Source organism: Diuraphis noxia, unplaced genomic scaffold (assembly GCF_037042655.1).
Source record: "Diuraphis noxia isolate RWA-SAM2 unplaced genomic scaffold, SU_Dnox_SAM2 contig0002, whole genome shotgun sequence".
Taxonomy (NCBI): Eukaryota; Metazoa; Arthropoda; class Insecta; order Hemiptera; family Aphididae; genus Diuraphis; species Diuraphis noxia.
This window is the reverse complement of record NW_028301712.1, coordinates 68,094,853-68,119,753: the sequence shown is the minus strand read 5'-3', so window position 1 is coordinate 68,119,753 and position 24,901 is coordinate 68,094,853. Positions and strand designations below refer to the sequence as shown.

The 24,901-nt window shown below is 27.6% G+C and overlaps 1 protein-coding gene across 1 annotated transcript in view; it reads left to right on the top strand.

Moving 5' to 3' along the window:
* Positions 1-19,492, top strand: part of LOC107162532 (calcium-permeable channel component Mid1) — a 45,955-nt gene extending 26,463 nt beyond the window's left edge. The window contains exons 3-4 of the mRNA XM_015509484.2: positions 9,719-9,917; positions 15,218-19,492. Coding sequence (XP_015364970.2) covers positions 9,719-9,917; positions 15,218-15,519 — 501 coding nt within the window. The 3' untranslated portion in view covers positions 15,520-19,492. The remainder of the gene's footprint in view (positions 1-9,718; positions 9,918-15,217) is intronic.
* Positions 19,493-24,901: the final 5,409 nt, after the last annotated feature.

Sequence of the window (24,901 nt, the reverse complement as noted above, 5' to 3'; positions counted from 1 at the left end):
GAAGGCTACAATTATTGTAGTGCATTGAATGAAAAATGATCTAGAGTTTTTTTTTTTTAAATATTTGTTTTATCTCATGCGTATCGACTACCAAATTTAGATCTACTTGTATCATATTGTACTAAATCACTACCTAATGTCTAAGCGTAATTTCTTCGTTATTTCTCTATAAAATAACACAATTATAAATGCTATATGGAATAGTGTCATTTTTGAAACTAATTTTTTGATTTTCAAAACGAAATAAACTTATGATCGTTTCACGGAAAAACAATGACAAAGCGACCTAACCTAGAGAATGTTTATTACGGATGAACACTGTTGGCTGATAGTCTTGAAAAAGCAAAGTAGTTAAGGACAATGGTTATTTTTTTTCCCCGTCCGTTTTGACCAGAGACAGTCGAAATATCCAAAGAGAGACTGTGAGAGGGAGAGGAAGAGATATGGTGTCTGGTCTGTCAACTATCGTCACCTCCGCTTTTCCTCCGGCCAGCACGCTGTGTGCTAACTTTCGCCTGCGGTGTCGGTGGTGGCGGCGGTGGCGACGGTGGTCGTGTGCGTGTGCGTGGTTGTGTGTGCGTGGGTTTGTGTGTGTAGGTGTATGTGTATGCGAAGTGTAGACGCAAAAGACAGGACGAGTCCGGGGTGTGCGTTTATTGCCGCGACCTAGTCGACGACCGTACCGGGCCGAAAGGCCGTGTAAGCGCCCGCTGCTGGATGAACGTAGGTTATAATCCTCCGGTCGGGTTACTATAGCGACGGGAGTATCATCAGACGGGGGTGTCACGTGTGGTTTGCGACTTACAGACGCTACACGCCGTTAATCGATTTACTCCTCTCTCCACACACGCATACGCAATGGGGCGGCACATGTACCACACGGGGACATTACAATAATAGTATTATATATTACCGAGGCTGATTTTTAAACTAGAGCAGTGTACAACATTATAATATATAATATTTTAATATTATCGTTTCGCTGCTCGGCACGCGTATTATTATTATTCGAAAAGCGAAGAAAAATAAATCGTGAACGCGAAAAGTAAAATTTGTGTTAGACGTAATGATTGCAATCATACACTATAATATTCATCGGAATCGCTGTCTGCATGCATTACAATATACTTAAATGTTTTGAAAAGCGTTGTAGCTGACTGCATCTGCACCATGCTATCAGTATGCTAAGTTTGATTTTACAAAAATACTACCAAAAAATTAAAGTTTTCCAGTCATAATTTGTTAAGTCTATTATAATATTAATATATTATGTATGTGTTCTATATAAAACTATAAATATATTAATTTTAACATTACATTTAAAAATAAAGATTTATCATTCTAATTAGAATCTAAAATATTTATCAAATTATGTTACAATATAAAATTATTTATCGGTTTATGACATTTTTAATATATGTTAAAAATATTGAATTCAATTTGTTATACAATAAATTGTTTAACCAATGCCCGATTTATAGAGTATCATAATAGTGACTGTCCATTTACAACTTAGGTTGTTTTTAAAATATTACTTGACCAAAGAATTTTATTACGATAGAACCATTAGACTTGAATTTTTGCAATAAGCTTATTTCGAAACGAAAGCTATACCAACCATTAAAAAATAATTTATCAGAATAATTAACATGTTATATTAAAACGAGTTTTGTATTCGTTTAAAGTAATATATAACTAAATAAAATATAGGCAATAATTATTATAGTTGTTACTACTTAAATAATTATTTTTACTTAATTATTTATTGTGTTTAGTATAATATATTTCAAAATGTTTTTATAAGTATCATATTTGCAATAAAAACAATTGTTCTTGTAATTTCAACGCCATCAGATAACATAGTTTTTTTATGTTTATTTTAAAAATTTAATTTATTTTTTAGACCAATATCACATTAAATAGTTAATTCTAATATCAACAGAAAATACTTGTGAACAATTGAGACTAGACTTATTTAAATCTAATATTCAGATGGAAATTACATAAAATATTTAATTATATTTAACTACCAGACTTATTTCTGAAATAATATTATTATCATCATAACATCTATATCTATTTAACATGCTCATTATTATTGTGGCCGGGAAGCTTTATCGTACAGTCATAATTAATTATGTTTGAAATATCAGTAAATCATTTGTCTAATTGGTTTAACATGTCCGTCGTTAAAACAATATCAAAAAACAATGAGTTCGTTTAGGAAAACCTCGGGTTTTTGAATAAAAATATCAGGGATGCTCAAAACTAGTTTACTAAATCAAAATCAATATTACAATATATATATATATATATATATATATATATATATATATATTTGTTTGTTTCGACTGTAAAAGAAACGGAGACGGAAAAGTTCGTTTTGTTTAACGTTCATAGTATAAGATGGTATTGTAGTCTGATGATCAATAAAATGCTATAGTTATGAACAATGCTTATTGCAGTCCATAACAAAGTTATGAGATCACGTGTTTTGAACGTCCGTCCAAAGGAAAAAGTAATTGTAATCCGGGTCAGATTCATACTTGAATCCACCCAAGTTTTTGACTTAAAAATTCAATTTCGACTGTTGAAGTCATTTTTGATGACTATATGTTTCTAGACTATTGTAATTAATATTTGATAATGTCAATAAACGATGGCGGCGCCGCGGAAGCAATGCGAAAGCAGATCCCGCGGCGTCGTCGGTTAAAACGGAAAAAAAAAAAAATGTTTCTAGTCTATAGTATTAAACTATGTTTAGTAATATTATACTATTAGAAAATTATAAATTGTCTATCTTATGTAATATTTTATACTTATTATGTACTTCATAGTCTATCAACAGATATATAAAAAGTAGATGTGTTTTATTAGGTCGACGATAGATATGATATTTATAAAATTAATTATTTATACAGTTATTCATATTATTTTTACATGTATAAGCAATACTTAATTCGATGTTTCAAACTACATATATACATATGTATATGAAATAATTTGCTCAAGAATTTTTATTATACTTATTTAGCATAAAACCTATTTTTCAGTAATCTGTCTGCATTCTGTATGCATAATATAAATAATGTCAATTTTTTCCTTTAAAAATCATCATTATTACCTTCTTAAAGACTTTATTTGTTCTAAACAAATTTTGTATGTTATTTAAATAGTTTTCTGCGATAATGCAAAATTTTATATTTTCAACGAAATCTATGATTTTTATTCTTGATTTTAAATTTGTTTTTAAATGTTGACATTAGTATACAAATCACATTCAAATCAGATGTTTTCGAATCATTAAAATTATGAAGATTTTAAAATGAAAGTATTTAAATAATCTAAATATTAAAACTAGTAATTAGGTTAGTAGCATATTTGATATTTATATTTTATCGAGTAAATCTTATTTACTATAAAATAGCTGAATTTGGTTTGTTATTAGTGAAGGGTATTATACATGGTATAGTTTGACTCATTTGAAATGTTCGATACAACTCATTTTCTATAAGATGATATGTGTCAGCAGAATTCAGGATAAATGTACACCAATGAGGATTCCCCCTTGGTTGAATATCCATCAATCCTCATGTCACAGTTTTCTCTTCATTCGTCTAATATGAAAGTGAAGGGAGGAATTTTGATGTTTTTATACGCTTTTTGTTGTTCTTAACGACATAATAACGTTCTTTCAACGAAAAAAATGAAGAAAGTTTAAGATTAATAGTTAGTTTGTATTTAAAAAATATATATATTTTTAGCCTAAACCATGAGTCAACTAATGTTTTTAATTTCAAACAACCTTAATTAATATAAAAAGTTTAAATAATTATAATTTTTTTTTAATCTTATATTTACATTTAATAATGATTATCATATTAAGATTTAATAAAATTACATTATAGTAATTAAATAAATAATTATGTTAATGAAATCGACTTTTCAAACTATTTTTAATTTTAAAATTTTTTTGTTGTTGTAATTAATGGTACAAATATTGACTGTTTAACGAATAATTAATACTCAACATGTTTAGTTTCAAAAAATCTAAAATATTGTCATTGAATCAACCATAAATTACATTTGCAAAGCCTACGATAGAAGAGAAAATATAAGGTTTTTAAATTATGTAGTATCTTAGAATTCAAAATGTCTAGACTTTGTATCAAAAATATCAAATTAACCTTAAAATAAAAATGCTGTAATAGAATTACAAATTGTAAGGTATTTCGTAAATATCTTACCAAGTAATGAAATATTTACAAATTGTATAACTAATTTAAATTCTGTCCAAGTATTATAGCTACATTTTTTATGTCAAAATACATTTTTCATTCACCTCTTTAACCTTCTATTTTTTTATTATTTCAACTTTTCAGACTTAGCGTTTTAAACACTTTACTTGACTATTTATCAAAAACGCATTGATGATTATATTTAAAAAAAAGATTGATTTGATTTTTTCAAGTTAACTCTACAGTTTAATAATATTGTATATCAATACAAAATATTTGGATTATTAGTTTTGCTCTTCAAAAATACGTTTTCTATATTACTTTCTATAAGTACAATTAAGAAATTTGTACTTATTGATGATTTCTGTTTGAAAATTTGTCATTTTTGAAATTTAAAGCATTGGTTATATAAATAAATAGGTAAAATCGTATTCTAAATACTTTAGGGTAGCACAAAAAGTAAATTTAAATACATAAATATTAATATTGATAGTTTGAGAATCAAGTATATTTTATTTAATAACATAATTAATCTTTTTAATTTTTATTTATGAAATTATTTCAATCATACTTTTCATATTTCATTAAAATGAATCCATTAGTAGGTATTTATTAGTTAGTTCACTGTTATATTAGAAATTCCAATATGTATACTATATTTACTGTGACCTTTTTCAGTTTATTGACGTGTTTAAAAATAATTAATTTGCATCGCACGTTTTATAATTTTATTGCGTGACATAGTTAAATTATTTTGCTAAAATATTATTCTCAGATATAAAGCTATAAAATAAATAAGTAAATCACTCTAAAGTTTGAAACAAATATTATATATGAAATCGAGTTTCAGTGTTATTCGTTCAAAAATAACAAACGTAAAATATTTATTACCGTTTCATTAATTATATTTATGCATTTTGCTTAATTTAAGATTCCTGAAATAATATTTACAATATTAGTTATTATTAAAAAAAAAAAAAAAACATAAACACATTTAATTTATATAATAATTTAATTCTTTTACCTAAAATGTGTTTGGAAATAATACTTTAGCAATTACGTTAATAAACATTGGTCATAAATATAGCTACGGTAGTGGTCATTATATTTTGAAATATGATGGTATCGTGAAAAAAAAATATTTTTTTATGTGTTACATTAAACTAACTTTTTGGGCGTATTAAGGTGATATATGCTCCTGATAATCACTAATAAACAATATTAATTTATCAAAATGTCTAAAAGCAAAATATAGTTCTCAATTAATTTATATTATAAAGACATAACAAAATTGAAGCTAATTTTATATTTTAAATTTAGTTTAATGTATTTTATTTAAACAATTTTGAATTGGTAAAATTACTAATGTAAACGAAAAAAAAACAACACATTTACTATTGTATCTGTGATATCTACAACTGATATCAATTAATCCTTTGATTTAAATTAAAAAAGTAGAAATGTAGAAACAGTAATTGGAAAAAGTAAAATGTGTTAAACTGTATTCGAAATAATGTAACCATCCTGCGTTTAACTAAACCAGTTACATAAAAAGTATTACCAATTTATAGTAACACCAATATTGTTATAATTGCTTTAGTTAGTAATAATTGTAATACTGTTTTTAAACGTGAATTCATATTTGAAAACCGTATAAATTTATTTATTTAAAAAAAAGTAAATGTTGGTTTTAAAAAGAAGTTTTTAAATATTAATTCTGTACCACTGTTTTACCTTTTAATGTTAACAAATCAAACTGTTATTTATTAGAATTGTGAATTTGAACTTTTGATAATAATGTTTCACCAAGTATAATAAATATTAATTAATAGAAACATTTATGTTTTCCTATTGTTAAAGCGTGCTTATGTTTTAGTAAATGCATTTACACCCATTAAATAATTTTGAACGAATTTATTATATTCATAATTATGATTATTTAATATAAATATTATACCAAATATTATAAATGTGCACATATTATGTATTTATATTAAATAAATGATTTATTACATAAAATTATAAATCAATACAATTTAATATTTAATATACTCCAGAAAAAAATAAATGTTTATCACTTTTTTTTTGAATAGTTTATTGTCTATAGTTACATTTTTAAATATTTTTACTGAGCTAAGAAAGTTATGCAATCATATACCTACTAACTCATGTTGGTAAAAAAAAACATTATGTTCAATTGGCATTTTCGTGGAGATTTTATTAAATGTAATAAAATTTAATTCTGCAGATGATTGTTAAAATATGAATTATTTTATTATTTAGTAAAAATATATAAATACTAATCAAATATGAGTTAAAAATGGCATAGTTAGGTCTAAAATATTGTTGGATTGAGTTCAATGCAAAAAATATAATCATGGGAACAATAAGCTTCCTCTTATGTTTATGTATACAGGAATATAAGGAACGGTATTCGAGTACAATTTACAGCGTAACTATTCACCATTGTGTGCGGAGCTTAGAAAATGCGATAGTAGTCGAGTGAGTATGGAAGGGAAAAAGAGATTGGCAGAAAAATAGATGGACAGATAGGGTAAGAAATAGTAAGTAAGCGTGAGAGAGATGGAGAAGAGAAAAAGGTAAAGATAAAACGAGTGCCGACCTCTTGAACTCCGATCGACACCCGTCACGCCTTTGTCAGACTATAAGAGTCTGTAGTCGTAAGCCCACTTTAGCATGTGCCTTCCAGTGTTATTTTCCGGTCTCCATGATCCCCGAGTGGCAAGCTAACCTATCTGAAGGATGAGGTGAAGGGATATATATCACGGACAGATGAGAAAAAGAGTAAGCGAAAAATAGCACAGAGAAAGAGTAAAAGAATAAAAAGAAGGGGACAGAGAATGAAAAAGGGACGAATAAAAATAAAATAATGTCAAGTTTTAATTGAAAAAGTTTAAATATTAAGGAATCGTCTCACATTTTTTTAGTGTAATAAATATTATAACGAACGTACGTGTCTCTGAAAAGGACAATAAATGCATAAAAGCTCTTGTTAATTGCGCCGATTGGATATACTTTTTTGGCAATATTATATACATCTATACTATTTATTAGGTATAAGTACGTGCGTGGTTTTCAATTTCATTGATAACATTTGGACTGCTGCTGAACAGATAAATTCACTATTGTTTGTTGAGTGCAATGTTTATGTTTCAACGATTAAATAGGCACAAACATTTTGAATTTTCACATTTTTTGTGTGTGTATAATATATATTTTTAGTTACATTCTTTGTCAATAAATATTGTGCCTATTTGACTTACACAAAGTTCACACCGTTTAAGAATCACTGATTTATTGCTCGAATAGCAGATTATTCCCTTCATTAAATACTTGGTTTTATGTCATCTGCAAATGGCACTATAAACTCCTTTTCTCTTGTCATTTTGCCTTTTCTCAACACAGCTTCATGCATATACCTACATTATTATGTAAAGTACGCGTGACAAAACAATCTTCGGATACTCTTGGGGGTATTTTATATAGAACACGTACTTCCTATATAAGTATTTTTTATCAATACCTCGATAGAAATAAAATTAAATAACCCAAAATATTTGTTCTGTTTGCTTTTAATAGGCGCATATTATTATACTATTTTGTTCTTTGTTACCAACTATTTCGTTTTCGATTTTTTTTTTCATCCTGTCCCATTGAACAATTTTGAATTTTCTAATCCTGCAAATATAATTGTAAACTATTATTTAAATTATTTTCTTTCTGTAAAATAAATAATGAAATGTTTAAACATGTTTTATGGTACAAATTAAAATAATATTTCCGATTCAATGCAAATTTTTAAATCCACAGGAAACAATAATTACAAATGATCCACTAAACTATTCTTACGAACTATATTAATCTTTAAATAGAACTACTTTAAAATGACCTCATTAAACTCAGTGAATATTGTGATTTTAATTAATATATCAATGTTGTAAAATATTAAGTTAGGTATATTATCCTATTCTATAAATCATACGTCTCCACATTTTAAAATATACGATTAAAATATAATTTAACATACAATAATTTTTCATAACACAGATTAAATATTAATTTTGACTGCTCTGACATAAGAATTATTTTTAAAAATATGTATAATTATTCAATTTATCGATTAAAAACAACTTTAAAATGTTAAACTTTAATTATCCAAAAATTATAAGATGGAAATATAATTTGATTTTAATACAAACATCAATTAGTTTAAATCAAATGACTTAAAACAAATTTTGGTTTTTTTATTTTAATTTAGCCATAACCATAATCATAAATCTATGTTTAAAATATTATATGTAAGTATAATGTTTCTGAATTATGTTAATGATAAATTATACATAACAACAAGAGTGTACATTAAAAGTTAGGTTGGAGATATCACACAAAAGAAATATAGTTTTTTTTTCAAATTAATTTTAAATTATTAAGGATGCATAATATTACAATAATATAACTACAAATATTTTATTACTTTGTATATTTTTTTATACTAAATAAAATATAATCCCCTCCTTTCCTATTTGTGCGTTCCTTCATTTGTAATAGCTGCCAAGATTTTCATGACGATGATTGATGGGCAGATTTTAAAATATCATAAACTGACGAACATCAAACATGTTGTGGATGGGTGACCCTCCAAGGAAACGTCTCCATATAAAGAAATAACAAGAAGAGAAGTTAAATTGAAATGTATATATCATCCGATTTTACTTTATATATTTTCTAAATATTTTCGTAAAAATATCCAATGGGGCAAATTTTATTTTATTTTTTCTTTCAATTGCTCAATACTCAACTCTAAAGGTCACACGAATATAAAAATATTCTGATGTTTCAACAGCATATAAGCATTCAAATATTTGTGTATGCTCTCACATATTACCTATTTAAGAATAAAATCTATTATTAAGAATTAAACCATTCAGTATAATATACTAACCTACAATTATTACTATTATTCGCAAACGGTCGGATGCGAATGTGATCAATACCTCTGCAAATGCTCCAGGAACCTAATGACTAATGAGTAATTACAATGTTTGACTATAATAGTTCACTACATGTATATTATAATAAATTATGAACACGAGACATATTATTATGGAGTTTGTGTTTTGAGACGTATTAAATAATAAATTATCACCGTGTATACAATAGGTTAACCTCCTATATTATAATAGTCGTCAGTGTATTTATATAATGCTATTGTTTAGGTTACACTGTCACGCGATCGTATCAGATTCTATCGTGTTTCACGACCTCTCGGGAAATTAGGTTGATTAAAATAAAAAAAAAAATTAAAACTCTTATACAATTATAAAACAATATTGCACGAGTTAAAAAAAAAATATGATAACGATAATGATAAAACTTATAAATACAATTTGAAATGGATAATAATTATAATAATCGCGAGTTTTTTTTAATATAAATATTCTATTTTGTGTGTGTTTCAGGACGCCTACGCGTTGTGGGCGTGTGCCGCGGTTTTGCCTCACTGGACACGGACGACGGCGAAACAGGGACGCCGCGGCCGTTACAGGGTGAACGCTTGCCGGTCCGTGTGTCTGGATGCCGAACAAAAGTGTCCGTGGCTTCTTCCGGTGGCCGATGACGCCAACCCGTACGCCGGCGAGGCATCCTTCACTTGTATAGGTAAATAGACAACGGTAAAATATCATTTACTCACGCTTCCCCTTCTGAATTGTGCGTTTAGACAATCTGGGAAAATTATAGCCCCCAAAATGACGATTTATTGTTTTATTGATTGCAGTAAAATGGCCAAAGCGGTCTTTTTGATGCCTATATACAATTAATATTCTATATTAACCTGAGTGCAGGGAATCTGATACCTTTTTAACTGGAAATAAAATATGGTTCGTGCAAAAGCCATCCTCTGACTGTGTGTGTCCAGGAAATGTCGAAAACTAACCGTTAGAATAATACGTAGTTCAGGAAAAATATTTGTCCGATCCTCAATTTACCACTCATAATACTCTACGTCAAGTTAGGTACCTAATACTGTACTTAATTTTTAAGAACCCAATCGCATACTACAGGGTGTTTAGACATTAAAAATAAAATTATTTTATTCAAATTAGCAATATTATTATCGAATTCTGGTTACACTCTATTCATACATAATATAACGAATATACACGACCGGTTTAAAGGCAGTACATAGTACAGAGTTCCGGATGATCAGCTGGCAAAAATTAATAATAATATTTATATTTTATATTTGTTTTATATTTGTTCACTGAAACGACCCTAGGTCTTCGTCGATGCTTATCACAAGTGGGTAGTAGAAAGATCACGTGAACTATTTATCTATGTATATAGTGATATATACATGATACTACCCCCTTCTCCAAAAAGAGACATGACGTGGGTCTTCACTCCCAATGGAGTGAGACCTAGTTGGAAACCGGATGACAGCTTGGGGATTTGGTGATCACGTAGAAGCCACACAAATTTTTTTTGCACTTTGCTATGAAACGTAGTCAACTGCGTGACCACTGCGTCACTCCGGCCCCCAATAATAATATATAGCATATTTTTATATCGCTGGTCGTAATACGTTTTCAAGCCGAATAACCTAATTAATTATTATGAATCATAGTACCTAAAATATGAGTTTTATCACACGAGGTATATCGTCCGTCCAGCTTCATGGATAGGCTTTAAATCACGCGCAGCTGTCACCGAAGCCCCAAAGTAACGCCTAAACAAGCCACTGCAGCAGAATGGGCGCCGAAAAATCTCGTTTTGCATTAGCCGGCCCGTTGTTCGCCAAACCTACGCTGTGCATATAATAGTTGTTCGATTTACGCCCGATTTGCACCACCCTCTTTTCAGCTATACTTGCCACCACACACTACCGGCGTAATCGGACTTTAATTATTTATATAATATCTATCGCTAATTGCCGCCGCTGATGATGTTTACGCGGAAAAATCGAACGACGCGTGCACCATAAATCGTGTGCGCACGTGTGTAGATCTATGCGGATGAGCGTGTGCTGAGAGAAACGGCGTGACGCCTTCTTTCCTGGCGTTCGCGCCGTCGCCACCGCCACCAGCAGCACCGCCGCGCCACCGATCGTTGTTGCTAAGGGTCCCTCCTCGCCGGCGAGCGCCAGCTAGTTTGTGCACTGTGCGCGTGTGTGTGGGTTTGTCCGTGTCCGTGTGTGTGTGTGTTTGTGTGACTGTGCCCTATACACATTGCCGGGTGGGTGGGTGGGCGGGTGCCGTGGGTGAGGTGAAAAACTCGGGCACTCCGCTTGTCGCACACCATCCCTCGTACGAGGCGCAGAGCGGCACAGATGCGTCATATATAAAATATTATTATACATGCACGCCCGTCTTCTCGTTAGGTTTTCGGGTTACCCTTTTCCAAACTATAATAATAATAATAATAATATATTACGGAATAGCGTATCGTAATAATATGTTATTATTACTAGGTATGACTATTACTATATTATTGTACCCGTCTCGGGCCATCGGCAGAAGTGCAAGCACTAGTACATCAGTGGGCATCATTGTAATGCGTTTTAATTCGGAAACGTCGCACTGTCGCAGTCGTGGTTCGAATTATCATTATTGATTATTATGATAATTGTTATTATTATACATAGTTGACCATCACATTTTCGTTTTTCGCTTCCGGTTTGTCATTTCCGTACATTATTGTTATTATCGTTATATAAGAACCGCCTGCATGGTCACTATAATAAGTATAATATATAAATATCTCATTTGAACGGTTTTAATAAGCACGTACGGTAATATTGCTGTTGTTGTTATCGTTATTGCCGTCCTAATGGTTCGAGTACGCGTGTTAAATAATATATATATATATAATAATAATATCTGCTAATACTGCAGGATTCATAGTTGGCAACAGTAACCTTTATTTCACCGATACAACGATGCCAACCAGTATTGTCTCCGTACGTTTTATCTACAACTATTATAGCCCTTTGCATCGAGTTAATTATTGTCATTATATCGCACACAGAAAACCTTTGAAAATATATTTAAAATTCAACAAACAAGGTAAATTCTTGGCTTTTTGTGTGTTGTTGTTTCAAAGAAAACATCATTTATTACCTGATTTAATATTTCTAGTAAAATATTTTGGCGTATAATTTGTTTGTTGTAAGATGATTGTATAATTTTATGCTAAGCAGTGCTCTATTTCTCGTTGGTGTGTTAAGTACTGGAATCATTTATATTTGAAATTAATTCAGAAGTACGCTTTAATATAAATTTGTTAATATAAATCACATTAATTAAACAAAATAGAGACTGAAACTCACACAGGAACGTGTTAAATACATTTAAATAGTTATTTTTTCTTCTAGAAATTTATGCAATCAAAATTAATGTATGGTGTTTAATTTTATATCAATCCTGATTCCCAGTATACCTAATTTCGATCATCCTTAACTCATATTGGATGAATACTTTTTTTTCTTATGGTAATTGTAGTGGTTAAATCTCTGGGGTATCTTGTGGCCAGTCGTTGGGACTCGAAACGTCTAAAAACAAACTTAGAGGGTACCATCGCTGGATGATTTCCCTCATCATGTGCCTCATGTGTATTTTTATTATGTATATTGTATATAGTGTTATATCAGTTATCTATTTTACTTATTGTGTCATGTAATACAGATTGTAAATTTTCTAATAAAAAAAAAAAAAAAAATAGCAAACTTGTGATAAAAAGTGCAATCTACTCATGGCAAATGGACACAATTTCATAATATTATGTATATATATATATATATATATATATACGTAATATTTATATGTATATATAGTGATATACATGTACCATGTATGGCGTTTTTATTTGCAAATAAAAATGGGGAGGGATATTTTATTTAGTAGGTATATAATATTTTAATCTTCATATTTTGTATTATAGTAAAAACAATACAAATATAATATCTTGTACCAAACTAAATTTTAATAAACCTTACATAAAGCTTAAAATTAATAGGTCACAAATTATTTATTCATCAAAAAAAGCGTTGAATTTCTTTAAAATTACAATTTCTTTGTTTTGTATTTTACGAATATGTTGTATATGCCTATACTCGTTTACGATATCAATTTTTCCATTTTTTTTTTTTTTTATAAAATGGCGGCCGATTTAAATAAATTCAAATATTTGACCAAGGAATGTCATAATGGTTTGCTTCATTAAATGAGTTGAGTCTACACAAAGCGTTTTTTTTTTTTTTTTGATTATAACGTTTTATTCAAAAAAAAAAAAAAAATGTTCCAAACAAAAAGAGAAAAAAGTCTTACAAATACGTGTTTTCCGCTATTCTTTGTTTCGTCCGATTACGGAAGGCTTTTTGTGTCAGTCACGTATTATGCGAAATGCCAACTAAGTTAAAAAAAAAAAAAAAAAAATAGTTGACCCTGTGAAAACATAATTGAACGTGTAATAATATAAAAACATCGTTGCTTTCATGAAATATCGATATTTTTCATTAAACTCTATCGATTCTAATGCAATTACTAGTTTATTCTACAACAAATATTTTGTACAATAAATTTGTGATATTATATTTTATTTTTGGCAAACGTTTAATTAATATCACATATTAAATAATTCTAAATTAAGCCTAACTAGAAGTGCTGTATTATAATTTAAAAATGTAATTAATAGTAAAAAATTATGTATTTTTACTATCAAAATTTAAAATGGGACATTATTAGTATTGGGTTAAAAACTGATGAAGTAATTGTTTTTAAGAATATTTTTTTTACCATAGTTTATCTTATATCAACATATTTATATGAAGTATTTGATTTTTACCCTACGATAAAAATATAAGTCAAATCTTTAACGTACCTATACCTACTGATATATTTGGTATTAAATATTATTGATTATGATATTATGTGTTATTCGGAAATTATAATTATCTAAAAGAGGTATTTTAAAATTTCAACAAAATAAAAAGAACTATACCTTTTTGTATTTTGAAAAAATAATAATAGTAAAATTTAATAGTTTATCTAATAGGTATATTACCATAGTTCAGAGATAGGTCAAACTTAAATGATCACGAACTTGAACTTAATTTTTTTACGAAATCAAACATAAATCTTACTTAACTTAAACTTTTTTCAAACTTAAAACTTTTTTTTGAACTATTAATAATTTAATTAAAATAAAATACATTTTTGTTTTCAATTAAAATTTAGTTTCAACGTTCAAATTAATACATATTGATGTGCTAAAACTATCTTTGCGTATTGGAAATAGTTATAAAAAGCTGTAAGATATTACCTACATTAATAATATTGTTCTGTCTTTATAACTCGATTACATCAAATATGATTTTGCTAAAACTGTTTGAAGTATTAGGATTTAAGAACATTTTTATCTTGACTATAATCAGTTTGAATACTTTAAATTCCGAGGTGAATGTGAAACTTCAAAAAAAATCACACCAATGATTTTATAATAGATATTATATTTACTTGAAATACCATTATTGCCTAATAATATATTTAAATTTTACATAGTACTTTTCAAATACTATAATAAAATATTATGTAATAAATTAATTTTGTTTTCGTTTATCATATTGTAGTTATTTTAACCATATTTTTTGTAAATATAATTATGTAAGCCAGTTTAGGAAGTTTACGATATATATTTTGCTAGCAAGCTACCTGGCTTGAAATATAAATTAAGGTAATGGGTTTTTAATACCGACGTGGTAAAATAACGTACAATATATAGTTTATGATGATAATATTATATTGTTATTTTCCTATTAAACATTATAAGATTGGTTTCCGTTGTAAAATATTCGATTAGGTCACTTAAAGTGTGGTTGTCTATCTAATTGCTAACGCTTAGGCTGGTGCAGGGGGTTACGATACTTAAAAAGAAACTGTTTTGGATATTTTTTGTCCGTACAGATCCGGACATATGGTTCCAGACATCGGCGACGGACGTGACCGAACAATGCTGCTACGAACATTGTGCGGACGGTCTGTGCGTTCGAAACGCATCGATGTGCAACGGTGACAGTGGCGAAACATTGGACACCCAGCGACCGGTGTGCGTCGAAAACGTTCCGCTGGCTGTCGAGGAGTCTCTGTGCACCGATTACAGTCTGACCGACACGTCGTCGGGCCGCGGTCGACCGGAGCTGCCACTTCAGATGCTGTTGTGGGTGGCATCGGCGCTGGCGCTGGCAGCGGCGGCGGCCGTCACGTAGTAGCTGACAAGGCGACGATAGCATGCAGCGATGGCGAAGAACGAAGACGGCCGACGACGGGGAAATTGGAGATACAAAAACGAAAACTGCAATTTCCGAAAAGAAAAAATTATAAATCTATCATTATTATTATTATAAATTATTATTGTTACTGTTGTTATGCCACTTATTGTGAACGGACGAGGTTTTCATCTCAAAAAAAAAAAAAAAAAAAACGAAACCGAGAGATAATAATGATTATTATTATAGTATATTATATAAAAAAAATATAATAACGTAAATGACGACGGATCGCCCGTCCGATGAACGCGGACGCAACGGACAAGAGCAGTACCTTTAATGGCTCGTCATCGTTGCTTGTGGGCGGCCGGTGAACCGGAGGGAGCTTGACACCTCTCTGACAGGGTCCTCGTTCCTGATAAGACTATTATTAAAATACATATACAATACATTATATTGTTATAAAAATGCACACACACACACACACAGACTCATAGCCACCCACACACACTCAAGAGGCGTAACTAGGGAACGTTGTATGGGGGTGGACTTGTCACATCTCTCAACAAATAATTTAAACCTCAGAGCCCATTGAAATCACTAAAAAAATAATATTATATGGGCTATCGAAAATTGTTAAAAATATATGATAATACCATTAACCCCATCATCGGAAGAACGGTTATTTCGTTATGGCCGTGTCACACAATTAGACACACCAGTGATTTAACTAAGCGGGGGGTGAGTGATAGGCGGTTTTATATTTTTCAGACCCTCAAAAAAAAATGAAAAAAATAAAATTCAAACCTCAACATACATACAAATTATCGAAAAAAATATATTATCAAGACTATCGAAAGTAGTAAAATATAATATTTTATAAGCCTACGCTCTGGCCTAGTTTGATTGTCTGGTTACGCCCATTTACACACAAACATTCGTACACACATACACACCCCACGATCGTTGGCGCCGCAGGTTTTTTCAGACCGGGACCAATATAATATTATTACAATAAAAAAAAAAATCTAACGACGAACGCGCGCAATGATTATTATACTGACGTTTATATTATTACCTAAAACACCGCGTAAGGCGTAACGTAGTATATTATAATTATAAAACTTTCGACGCGGACATTATTTAATTAATTAATATATTATTGTGTTGTTGTAGTGCTAAGAAAAAGTTGTAATGTATATAGATACTTACGACACGACATTACCGCTATTATACTATTAGATCGTAGTGACTTTCGTGACTCAATGCCCGAGATGCATAGAATGGGAAACAGATTCACTCATTTGTATTTTTCATTCTATTTTCTCGTTTTAGTTTGTTTGTTTGTTTGTTTTTTTTTTTTTAAATTGAATTTCACTATATTATACGGAAACATTAATTAGTGGATAGATATAAGGAAATTCTGAAACGTCATGTGCACGACGATTTGATTGACTTATATCGCTTAAACACGAATCGTTTTCATCTTTGTTAAATATATACTCACTACCGACTAGGTTTTCATCTTCATTTTTAGTGCACACCACCTGTCAAATGTGCTGTTTTAAGGCGATCGCACGATAAATTGCACTTGAATTACTCAAACGATTTGACTCGACGATCTAATTCTATACAAGAAATAATCAATGATTATTCGGGGTTTGTTTTGTACCCGTAATAAAATTAATTAATACTAAAAAACAAAACAAAACAAACTTACTTATTTATAATAAGTAACATTTTTCTTGTGTTCAATTCCGAAATTTCGCAAAAATTTATGTATTCATCTTCTATAAGTTATAAAAACGAATTAAATCTCCTCAGAGCGATAGACGCCTGTCACCAAGTTTTATTTTTTTTTGAAAGTGATGTAGATTGTATTATTACTTTTTAAAATTATATAGGTAATAATTGAACGTATATGTGTAGAAATAAATGTCATTTATTAGTAGGTATGTCCCGTGCTATGTAGATTCGTACGGGTGATTTTTAGCATATTGTGATTACTAGCTTCTATCGTTTTAAGTTTTTTGTTAATTTAATGTTTTCAATAAATTTGTTTTATTAATGTTTTAGAATTGCTGAAGATGAATTAGTTAAATTTTGTTTAAGACAATAATATTATTATTGTTGTTTCTGTTTACGCGTAGAAAAAAATTTCGAATAGGACCTATAAAAAAAAATTGTTCTTGGGCCTGCAAATTGAAAAGTGTTAAGAATATATTGTTCCTGTTAGAATTTAAATTTATAAAGTATGCTAAATTTGTTGTGAAATTTACCATGTTTGATTATAATTATAAAATACAAATATTATAATAATTAAAAATAAATATAGGGTTAATTTTTATAATTTGACTGGTTTAGGTAAACATGGTTACAAAAGTATATTATCTATAGAGAATAAATGTATACATATATTTATAATTTATATAAATATATCTATATATTATTTATTTGAAAAATTATATATATAATACGAGTTAGCTTTATTTGTAGGTAGTTCCGTCCAAAAATATTATATTGTAGCTTATGAATAATATATCGTACTAACGGCCTACAGAACGTTAAATTTAATTGAGCAATTTATTTTAAAATCTTATTTCATGCCCTTCAATTGTAATTTTTTTTTTTTTTTTTTGTGCCAATTTAAATCTTACTTAAGTCAATATTATTAGAAAAGTGCTCAATATATATTGTAAAAAGTGATAGACTTAGAAATGAAAATAAATGTCAAATCTTATTAAGTATATTATTGTAGGTTTAATATTTTTAAATAAATTATTTAAGATTATTTTTTAACTATATAATAAATTACGGATTTCTCAAAGATATTATAAATGACAGTATAAATCTATTAGCCACCTCGTCGGAACGAACCCATCATTTTTTTAATTTCAATATCAGTTTTTTTGTATTTGTTTCGAAATTGTTTGTTTTATAATTATATAATCTTTTTCGAAAATACTTTTTGAAATTGTTATAAAAGATTCAATAAAACAAAAAAAATACAGATAAAATTTAGGCATAATATGAGATACTCACTTTTGTTAGTAAAAATATGTAACTTCTTTCAAATACTCAATAATAATAAATTAAAATGTGATGTGTTTCGTGAAATTATAATACACGAATAAATATTGCCGGTAAAAAAATGTATTTAGGTATAAAAAAAAAATCAAAAATATTTTGATAAAATCTACAATACTGATTAAAAAAATGATGGTGGGCAAATAAGTGGCATAAATATTATACTAATTTTTAATATACATCAAACTCACAAAAGTGGTACAAAATTTTTCATTTTGAGAAGACCGTCCTTATTACTTACAATTATGTACATAGCCATAAAACTAAATATAATATTAATTAATTTTCTACTCTAAATACTATTTCTGTTCATATAATGAAAAAAAAAAATTATTTTATAGCTTTGTTAGGTAAGTATTATTATAATTACTAATGAGTTTATATACAATTAACTGAGTGCTCTGTAGATGAAAGTTTTAAGGTATTTTTACACCACTTGAGTAGTGACCAAGGGGCAAGGGCTAACCACTCCATAGCGGTCGTTTGATTAATATAATAATAATGAAAAACATAGATAACGATAATAGTATAATATGAATGATTAGACTATTACAAAATTAAGGTTATATTTACCTCTAATAATAATGTCATTATACTGAATATATTATAATTATAAATATAAACAAACATGTAGTCAATTGTAAAAATAATTATATATGATTATATTAAGTATTATAAATAATAAAATATAAAAACTGTTGGTTAATTATTAGTTTTGTAAACATTTGTTACGTTCAGACGTATATTATAAGAATTTTAAAATAATAATATGAATGCAAAATAATATTACGAGAACAGAAAAACATTATGTTATGGAATAAAACGTTTGTTTTATAGGAAATATATATATAATTTAAAAATTAAAATACATGATATTGTATATTTATTGTGTTTCATATTTTTTGTAATGAGTGTTCCTATACGAGACAAATTTATTTTGTCACTGTGAGAATATTATACATAATGTGTTATTATGAAAATAATATTGGCAGAAGCACAATTCGATGATAATAACGATTTCACACTCGTTATATTGAGTCGCATGTAATACTCGTACAACAGTGATGATATCTCATTGTATAAACCGTACAATGGTGTTAAGAAGTTACAATAATTCGATGAAAAAAAATATTTTATGACATAAAAAAAATGTTGATAAAAATGAAATAATACCAAGATTATAATGTTTGTATACAAATATTAGTAGAATAGTCGATCCCACTTACTACCTAATTTAGAATACATTTTCACGCATAACTTTTTTTTGTTTAAAATTATAAATCACATAAATTTTGAAAAATTAATTGCTCTCATGATAATATGTAGCTCTTATATTGTATAAACGACCTTTACCGAATTTGATATGGCGATAAATTAAAAAAAAAAAATCAAAAATCAAATACTTTTAAAAATGTATTTTATTTTTAAAAACTTAAAAATTTACACCATAAGTCAGAATAGGTATACCACAATTTAACTTAGATGTTTAACTAAATATATTATAATTTTACAGTATATCATAATAGTTATATATTATATCTTATCGATATGAAGATAATATGAGATCACCGATCACTCATAACTGAGATGATTCATCTTACGCGAATAACAGCATACTGATTATAACATTTCAGAGCTTATAGAAACGCAACATTTAAAAATCAATTGGATTATAGCGACATACCACACTTGTATGATCCATTTAATTCACTGATAGCTAGGTACGCATCAAGCAAGGCTTAAATTGTATGTACAAATCCATATTCAATACATCTTCTCTACCAGGCGATCGTGTGCATTAATTATTTTGAAAAGTTAATAGCGATTGAGCAATTTAATGTAATTTAATTTAGTTTAATGATGTGAGAACATTTAAACATGCAATTCTGATTAATAACCATACAGTTGAATCCACAAAAAATTATAAGCATTAAAAGTTTGGAATATCGGAGTATTAGACGACATTTTACAGGGCACCCTGTTTTACTCAGCTCATCTAAGCCTGAATTATAAAGTTCTAAACTACTAAAATAATTAACTACTTGTCTGAAAATTTATATTTATAGGTTTAAATGATTCGAATGATATACTACTTCTGCTTTGGAATTTTAAATTAAAAAAGTAAGATGTCATTCAAAAAAGCAATATTTATGATAATGATGCCGTTAAACATATTTACAACTATAATGAAACTGGCATACGTGCATGAAAATACGAATACCATACAATTTTGAAGTAAGTACCAAAATAATATTTTTTTCCAACACCCAATTTTGTTTAAACTTCACATGCATGTAATATTCTTTTGTGAATTACTTAAAAACTATATATTTATTAATATATTATTCGTTTTGTGCATTTATGAACGGCACGTTTTATGTGTATAGATTTCAAAATATATTCTACTGAAGCAGAATCAAGATATGCAAAAACACATTTTTTCAAATAGTTAAAAAAAAAATTATATATTCAAAGAAAAATACTTTTATTAATACTATTAATGCCCAAATATATAGTAAAATAATATAACATTTTATTTTAATATTAGGTACTTTTGTTGACCTTGTGTGTTCATATAATAATAGTAATGCAAAAATAAAAATTTGTACTATCATACGAAAAAATGTTGTTTATTAATACAAGTGATGTTAATCCGTTCTGAAATTTTTAAAAATATAAGCGGGTCAATTTTATTAATACAATTGTTATTTAGTTGTATACTATAAAAATTTATTATTAATAAGTAATATCACTAAATGGATATTTTAGACACAGTGGATTGATTACAAATGCATATTTATATTTGAAAAATCGTGATTATTGAGGCAGCGTATCAACAACAAAATCAGCAAACATCAACAATGAATTTTTATTATTTTACATTCGGGTATACACAATCTGTAAAGTATGTAGCACAATAAGTATATGTGATATTGATATTATAAGTAACAATAAATATTTTTTGAATAATAGATTTTTACCCATTGGTGCCACTTAACGACGGGAATCAACGATATCTAGATCTAGACTGTCTAGTTCGCAGTTTTTGTTTTTATAATTATTATTTATAACAAGTCATGGCACTATTTCACTAGTTCCTTTTTAAATGATGTCCGTGGTTTCCCGGTATAGTTTGGATTTTTAGGTTTCTTATTAATGGATTTTGTTTGATTTATAGTTGATTATGAAAACGTTTGAAGGAATGTGCAGCTTTGTCTGTTATTATTTTCATTGTGAGCTTTTTATGTAAGGTATAATTGGATACATGAGGTGAAGCATTTGTAATTTTCATAAGAGCTATATTCTGGAATTGCTGGATTTTGTTGTAATTAACAACAGAATTAAAACAATTTTAAGATAAAGTAATGATGATAATATTATATTATGATATACGTATACATTTTTCATGACACAATCTAGAAGTTGTGTATATTGTGCACTTATGCTTATATTCTACACAGCACATTAATGTTTTCTATGATACGTTTTAAAATTATTTTGTTTTAAATAATATACATTCTATGCATGTTTATAATTGATCAATAATTTTTTTTTTTTTATTGATCTTGAAATTTACATAAATAAATTTCGGATTCGACAACACGGGCTACTAGCGTTACATTTCTAGTAAAATGATCAATAAATTATATTTCACGAAGATCTTAAAAAAAAATTTTGTCCAGTTTTTAAGTTCTATAGCTAAATAATCATAGGTTATTTTTAGCTTAGTATATCTTATAAATGTTTTGTTAAATATATCTTAAATATAATATGCGTATACCTTATATTTAAACAATTATTTCGTGTGTATTTTTATAATACATTAGAAAAATATTTTATTACATATATATTATGAATTCATTTTATACTCACAATATACATAATAATATGTAGATTAATGATGTGTAATTTAAGGTAATAACTGCAGTGATTAATTATTGCCCGCTGAAAATATAATTGCAGAATATGCTACGAGTATATTAGTTCTTAGTTGAATAACTACATTGATAAACAATTATACTATTATAATATAATATAATTATATAATTATATTGCAATTATTTTTGAAGCTCTAAAAGTCTTAAATATATCACGTTGTTTGTACATAGCGATAAATACCTAAGTTGTTTATTAATTAATTTAATAAAAACGAATGTTAACACAGATCAGGCACTTACACAAATATTGTATTACAACATAGAAAATATAATTAGAATAATATCTTACTCGTATACGTAACAATCAAAACTACTAATCTAAGAAATTGAGTAACATCGTATGAAAGGGTTTAGTTTATACAATAAAATATAATGGAAAGCTGAAATACGTTTATTGATCTTACTAAGATAATTTGATTAAGCTACCTGCAAAATGCTATCTACTAATTAAATAATTTTATATTCAATTTGTACTTGTTGTCCACGTTTTCATAAAATTCATATTTTCTATTGTATAGCATCCAGAGATTTCCTTCAAAGACATTTTTTCTGGAATAATTTGGTTAGCTTGAGCCAACAATTTAATTATAATTAATTATAATTTACAGTCAGGATGTATACGTTATATATATCTTAAAATAGTTATGAAAAAAATAGATATTATGATATAATATACAATGTATATTATACAGTTACGTCAGTCTCTTTGTGGACTTTATACACTTTTAGATTCTAAACGAAGCGATGAATGTATCGGTTTTATAATGATATACATATATTATGTTTTTGAAGGCACCAGGAAAATAAATAAAAAACAAAAACGAAAAGCGAAAATTTTCCTCAAAATCAGATATTGGTTTTTTGTGTAAATCTAAAAAAAATGACTAGATTCATGAAATTTTCACTTACTGACTGTATTTTCTATAAGTACACAATACAATTTTGACTTGTGTTAAGTTTATTTATAGGTGTATGATACTTTGGGCTATTTGGAATTTAAATTTCAAATTTTGGCAAAAACTATATGCAATTGAAATTTTGGTAATACATTTTTAGTTAAAAATTTATAAAACGTTCAAATTTTTTAGGTAAGAATTAAAAATGTAAAAAAGTTAGTTAATTCTGTAACCAAAAAATATATATAAACATGGTTTTTTTTATAATTATTTTAAGTTAAAATTAGAACGAAATAACATCATTCAATAACCAAGAATAACGATTTTAGTTATATTGTTGTAATTTAAAAATATTTTTTTTGGATACTTGAAACTTTTTAAGTATATTATTATATAAAAATATGCTAATGATATTAATTCATCCTACCAGGTACAGTTGTATTTATGACAATACAAATATCTTAGGCCAACAAACCGTTTACTTTCAGAATCTATTGCAGTGTTCTCAGGTTGAAGTATTCATGATACAATTATGTTTTATGTTATATCGTGTATAATATTTAAATTAAAAGGAATAAGTCTTTTAAAAATTATGAAAAATGGGTTAATTGAAGACGCTGTTATTTAGAAATTGTACTATTTATTGCATTGTGAGTTATCACCATGCATGTTACTGAATATGGTGATAGTATAGTTATATTAGTATTTAGTAAAATAATTAAATAATATAAAGTGAGCATATTATAAATAAATATATATATATATATATATATATATATATATATATATATATATATATATATATATATATATATATATATATATATATAAAATATATTTAAATTTATGTTGAAGCTAGTTGGTAAATGTAGTTAACTGTTCCAAGAGTAGGCACATAATATTGAGTGCCTAGTATCTATTATAGTGTAAATGTATTTAGTATATTATAATATTATGTTTAAGAATTGGTTAGGATAGATTTCACACCCTGAGTTTATTATTATATCGATTTAAAAGCAATAACATACACAAATAAATAAATAAATACTATATAATAATTACCATTAGCCTAACCATTAGTGTGTAAGAATTATTTATCAGTTAGTTATAACTGTTATAGGTATTGTATAATACATTTTTAGTATAATATACATATTACACGTAAATCAATTTACCCAATAATCTTCTGATTCTTTGGTCAAATAAAGTTTAATAATTTAAGTGACCAAAAAAATACTCGAAACAGAACAAAGAAATAGGTGTTATATAAACAGTAATAAGCACATCTCATTTTCAACAAAATCTCGATAATTTAAAAAATAATCTAATAATTATTAAGTTTTTCGGGAGTGTAATAAATTAACGCCATGAAGCACGCGTGCCCACACACACACACACACACACACATCCGTATAACGTATAATGCGTTATTACATGATTTACTTCGCAGTTTTCTTCGCA